This window comes from Diaphorina citri, unplaced genomic scaffold (genome assembly GCF_000475195.1).
Source record: "Diaphorina citri unplaced genomic scaffold, Diaci psyllid genome assembly version 1.1 scaffold59353, whole genome shotgun sequence".
NCBI classification, from domain to species: domain Eukaryota; kingdom Metazoa; phylum Arthropoda; class Insecta; order Hemiptera; family Psyllidae; genus Diaphorina; species Diaphorina citri.
In genome coordinates this window covers 15979-20435 of record NW_007436636.1, presented here as the reverse complement: position 1 = coordinate 20435, position 4457 = coordinate 15979, and the positions used below count along the sequence as shown (strand labels likewise).

Genomic DNA, 4457 nt, shown 5'->3' with positions numbered 1-4457 from the left:
AGAATCTCTGTGTGATGAAATTTCTAATCCATTGAAACATGTTCCCAGCAATTCCCATTTTGCTCATTTTTTCAAACAATTTGCATCTCCAGATGGTATCGTAAGCGCCTTGGAAATCTACGAAAACGGCTATAGTTGTCTCTTTTTTATTAAAATTGTCTTTGATGTCTTGACTTAGTCTTATCACTTGCTCGTTTGTTGATCTATATTTCCTGAAACCAGCTTGACTTGATGATAGACTATGCGAGGATTCCAAAAACCAATTTAGTCTTGAGGATACCATCCTTTCCATTACCTTTGCAAGATGACTTGTAAGGGAAATGGGTCGGTAGCTGCTGATGCATTCCTCTGGTTTTCCTTCTTTGAGTATTGGGATAATTTCAGCTTTTCTCCACTCAGCAGGTACTGATTTTTTCCAACTAAAGTTGTACAGATCGAGTAGTCTTGATTTAGCTTTTGGTCCCATGTTTTTAAGAAATTCTGGATGGATCTTATCTATTCCGGGTGCCGCTTTGTTTCTCAGTTTCTTAATTGCCTGATTTAACTCTGTAAGGTTGAAATTTTTGGAGAAGGTTTCTTTAGTTGATATAGGTAAAGTATTTGCTTTCAGATTTGAATTCTTGATTTCTCTTTTGATTTTTCTTTCTTCTTTTTTGTATTTCGGAGGGATCAGATATTTGGATGTGTATTGAGTATTGAAAAGGGATGCAATTTTTCTTTCATTTGTTATTAATTTTCCGTTGTGTGAGAAAGGCTTTTTATTTATTGTTTTCTTTTTATAGATGTTTGAGATAAAAGAGTATGCCTTTGTTCCATCTTTTCTATAATCCATTCTTTCGATAAAATTATCGAAGGCTGATCTTTTGGACGTGTTTAACTCTTTAATGAATTCTGCTGCCTTCTTTCTCCATTCAATAACTGATTCTCTTGATTTTACTCTTTCTGCTTTTCTTCTCGCTTTATTTCTCTCAGATTTTAGTTTTGCGAGATTCTTTGTCCAAAAGGGTTTGAATTTCTTGACTTTTCCACGTGGTATGAATTTCTTTGCGATTTGCAAGATGATTTTGGTGATTTCTTTATTTAGAGAGTCTGGAGAGGTGAAGGATGTTAGAGATATCTGTTCCATTTGTTCTTCAAGATGGTTTTTATAGTTTTTCCACTCAGCTTTTTTGAAGTTCCATGTTGTTCTGATGGTGTTCTTTTCTACATTCTCTCGATTGTTCTTCAATTTTACTTTGGCTAAGATCATTCGATGACCTGATCCTGGATCTTCTCGGACCATTCTTTCAGTGTATTCAGCAATATCGGATGATACTAGTAAGAGGTCAGGATTAGTGCTGGATCCACAGTAGTGAAGAAAAGTTGGTGTATCTGTATGGTGGTATACTAGTTCTACTGTATTCGTGTCTATAAAATCCTCGATGATTTTGCCAGGAGCATTTTGGTCTTGATATCCCCACCTTGGAGAATGAGAGGAAAAAAAACAAATATCTCCCTTACATTGTTGGCCTCCATGGATCCATAGGCTCTCGTTTCTCTGTCCCTATCCTCTTTCAGTCGACAAGGCTCTTCTTGGTATAGACAAATTAGACCCGTCCTAGCTTTGGGCGTTAAATCGAGCGATCGATCCGTCCCTGCGTGAGGTTTAAGTTTAACGAATGAATTTTTCACCAGCTTAGCAGTTGCGTTAACGGCAGGTAGACTTCTACCTGTACACTGTTAGTTAAAAGGAGTTTTCGTAAGTCCTAGTTAGTACTTTAGTAACCGTTGATAACTCTCCAGTTCGCAAACTCTAAGCTTTTAACATCCGTCCATCGGACATTGAAACTTGACAAGTTGTCGTACTAGTAAGGGAGGTCTCGGTAGTTTTTTGAAAGAGGCGTCTTTACTAGGCAGTCAGTCCAACTGGTGTCCAATAATCACTCTAGTGTAAAGACGTTGTGAAGGTTGGTCTCCCTCCTAAAAGAAAGGTAACAGGTTAATGTGAATCAGACAAAGACGTACGGACTCCCTTTTTACTCTCCAATTCTACCAGATCATCCACTACAAACCTCTTTGTCAAATACAATTGTTACATCCTCAACAAAAACTTACACTGGAAGTTTATAGAAAAATTTGAAATAAAAACTAGTATTATAGGGTAGAGATTTCGTTGTAGGTTCTGATAACTTACAATTGTAATTATTTTAAACTACCAGGGGACTTTGTGTGGGGTGTTTTGGTTTTAGAGGTCAGGTTTAGCAGTTATCTGAAACTGTAAGTTACATATTTAGGTCTTACGAAAATGTTCCTAGTCGAAAAACCTTTCTCCCATGCATTAAAGTGAACACGAAACCCGGTTCTTCTCCTGTTTTTCCTGTTGGAAGAATACCATAGTAATTTAATTAAATGGTACCTGAATGAAACTTTTGGTAGAGTGAAGGGGTAAGGGTACAGGGACGTTCTCGGAAGATCGAGTCGGTCAAAAGAACGGAGAGTCGGAAATTTTATCGAGATTCGTCAGACAATTTGGAGTCTCCTATCCTTCTTTTTTAAACTATTAATCACCTTTCTTACCCTATAAGTTAATCGTACAACAAGTGTTTTCATCGTGGTCAAAGGAGATGGGTCTGAATCTTCCCATGAATATAACGTAACGAATACATCTCTACTAGAAAAACAAGTACATATGCTGATACGGGTTTTCCAGAGGATTTTTACTAGCTGTCCACGCGAATTACGTTGATGAGTTATAGTGACTGGACACTGCTAGCCATGGCTAATTCTTAATATATGGTCAGGTGTCGTGCGTGAAGAGTTGACAACTAAGAATTTATATTATAGGACACAGAACTGATGTATCAAGTTCCGTCATTTGAGTATACTCTATTTGCTTATTACCACACCTGATCCTAGCTACTAGTTTTGTCTAGACATAGTAAGATACTCTCTATTGTGATGATTCGAAAACGACCATAAGTCATAGTTTTGGAGGATGATGTAGGTTATGCCTCCGGATATGAACACTTTACTCGAATGTGTATTCCTGTCTGCTACAGGTAGTAAGCACATGATAGTCAGATATGTAGACATCAGGAGTATTGGTATGTCGCTCACTGATATCCGCATTCACATGGTAAGATAAAGCAGAGAACATGAATCTTAGATGTATGGTAAATAATGGATGTAGAACTGACGCTGTAAATAAAAAGATTTAAATCAACAAAAATACTAGTTATGTTATAGAAAACTTATCGTGCACCAAGTCTATCGTCAGAACATTCGGGAAGAAACTACTTTACCTAAGAACTGTCTCAGCCTGGTCAAGTCTTTAGATATATCCGTATATACGTGTCATCATCAGTTAAGTTTACCATGTCAAAAAAATCTCACTCAGCTTATTAGTCTCAGGAGAATGCGGATATACTTAGATCGTGACTATTTAATGTCGCTTGTAACTTAATATAAATAAATAACTGATTTTGTTACATCGTTCGTATGGAGATAACATAGACATAAAACTGAGTTTAATAAAAAATGTGTCGTTCGGGTGAAAAGTAATGTTGGTTATCAACTTCCAATCTTATCAGTTGATGTTACAAAACAGAAGAAGATTAGTTACCGCTGCTCTATTAAGAGTTCAGAGTGTGTATGGAGTTCGTCTCAAACCTAAGAAAACTTATACATTATTATGTAGTGCGCGACAGTCGAAGAAGGTATACGACAGAGCTCTTTCAGATCTAATACCATGGGTGACAGTCCTTCCAAAAGGTTTGGTTTCGTATGTTAGACACGTATTAGGACATTTTCTTGTTCTTTTAGTCTTTCGAAATACGTATATACGTATAAATCTTTTCACTAACAAGTAGATTTATTAAAAAAATAATCACTGTCCTCATTAGTGAATGAGCGAAGGGTACCATTTAGAGATTTTTGGTATTCACGAGGGACCCATCAAGTTTTACTCATCAGATTATTCGTACTACGCAGGGTTACATTTTAGAATAGGCCTCCATTTTATCAGCCGGTTAGCCTAGAGGCCCACGGCTGACGAACCCGGTTACTATCGAATAACTGTCAGGAAGTCACCTTACGTCCTCCTTAGTGTTGTAGATTTGCTTACTTGATGTATTTTATGATCATCTTTTACTACATCTGTACAAAACGTAATACCTTCGATTGGATTTGGTTACTTTTTAAACTTGAAGTTGTACAGACCTATGTGTGATGTGTAAGATGGGTTTTCAGCGGTTTAACGGTCACCTTAGGAGTATCCTTAGTTTTGGTTTAGATTACCGTTAGAAAGTTATGATTTTCTTTACTTGTAGTTACTATTTTATCTTTAATGATTTTTGTCTATAAACCTTTTTTATTACTTGTGAAGTTTCAGATATCAACAATGTTAGGGGGATTGTTGAGAGGGCTATACAGTTAGGAGTTGTATCTCGGTTTTTTGATAGTAATATCCTCTGAATTTA

The 4457-nt window shown here is 36.6% G+C and overlaps 1 protein-coding gene across 1 annotated transcript; it reads right to left on the bottom strand.

Moving 5' to 3' along the window:
- Window positions 1-295: 295 nt before the first annotated feature.
- Window positions 296-3136, bottom strand: LOC103523941 (the record flags this gene model as incomplete). The annotated part of the gene is made up of 3 exons (XM_008488949.1): window positions 3012-3136; window positions 1030-1460; window positions 296-546 (listed from the first exon to the last, which is right to left on the bottom strand). Coding segments are annotated over exons 1-3 (807 nt in total), but the record flags the coding sequence as incomplete, so codon positions are not given.
- Between the last annotated feature and the right edge of the window lie 1321 nt (window positions 3137-4457).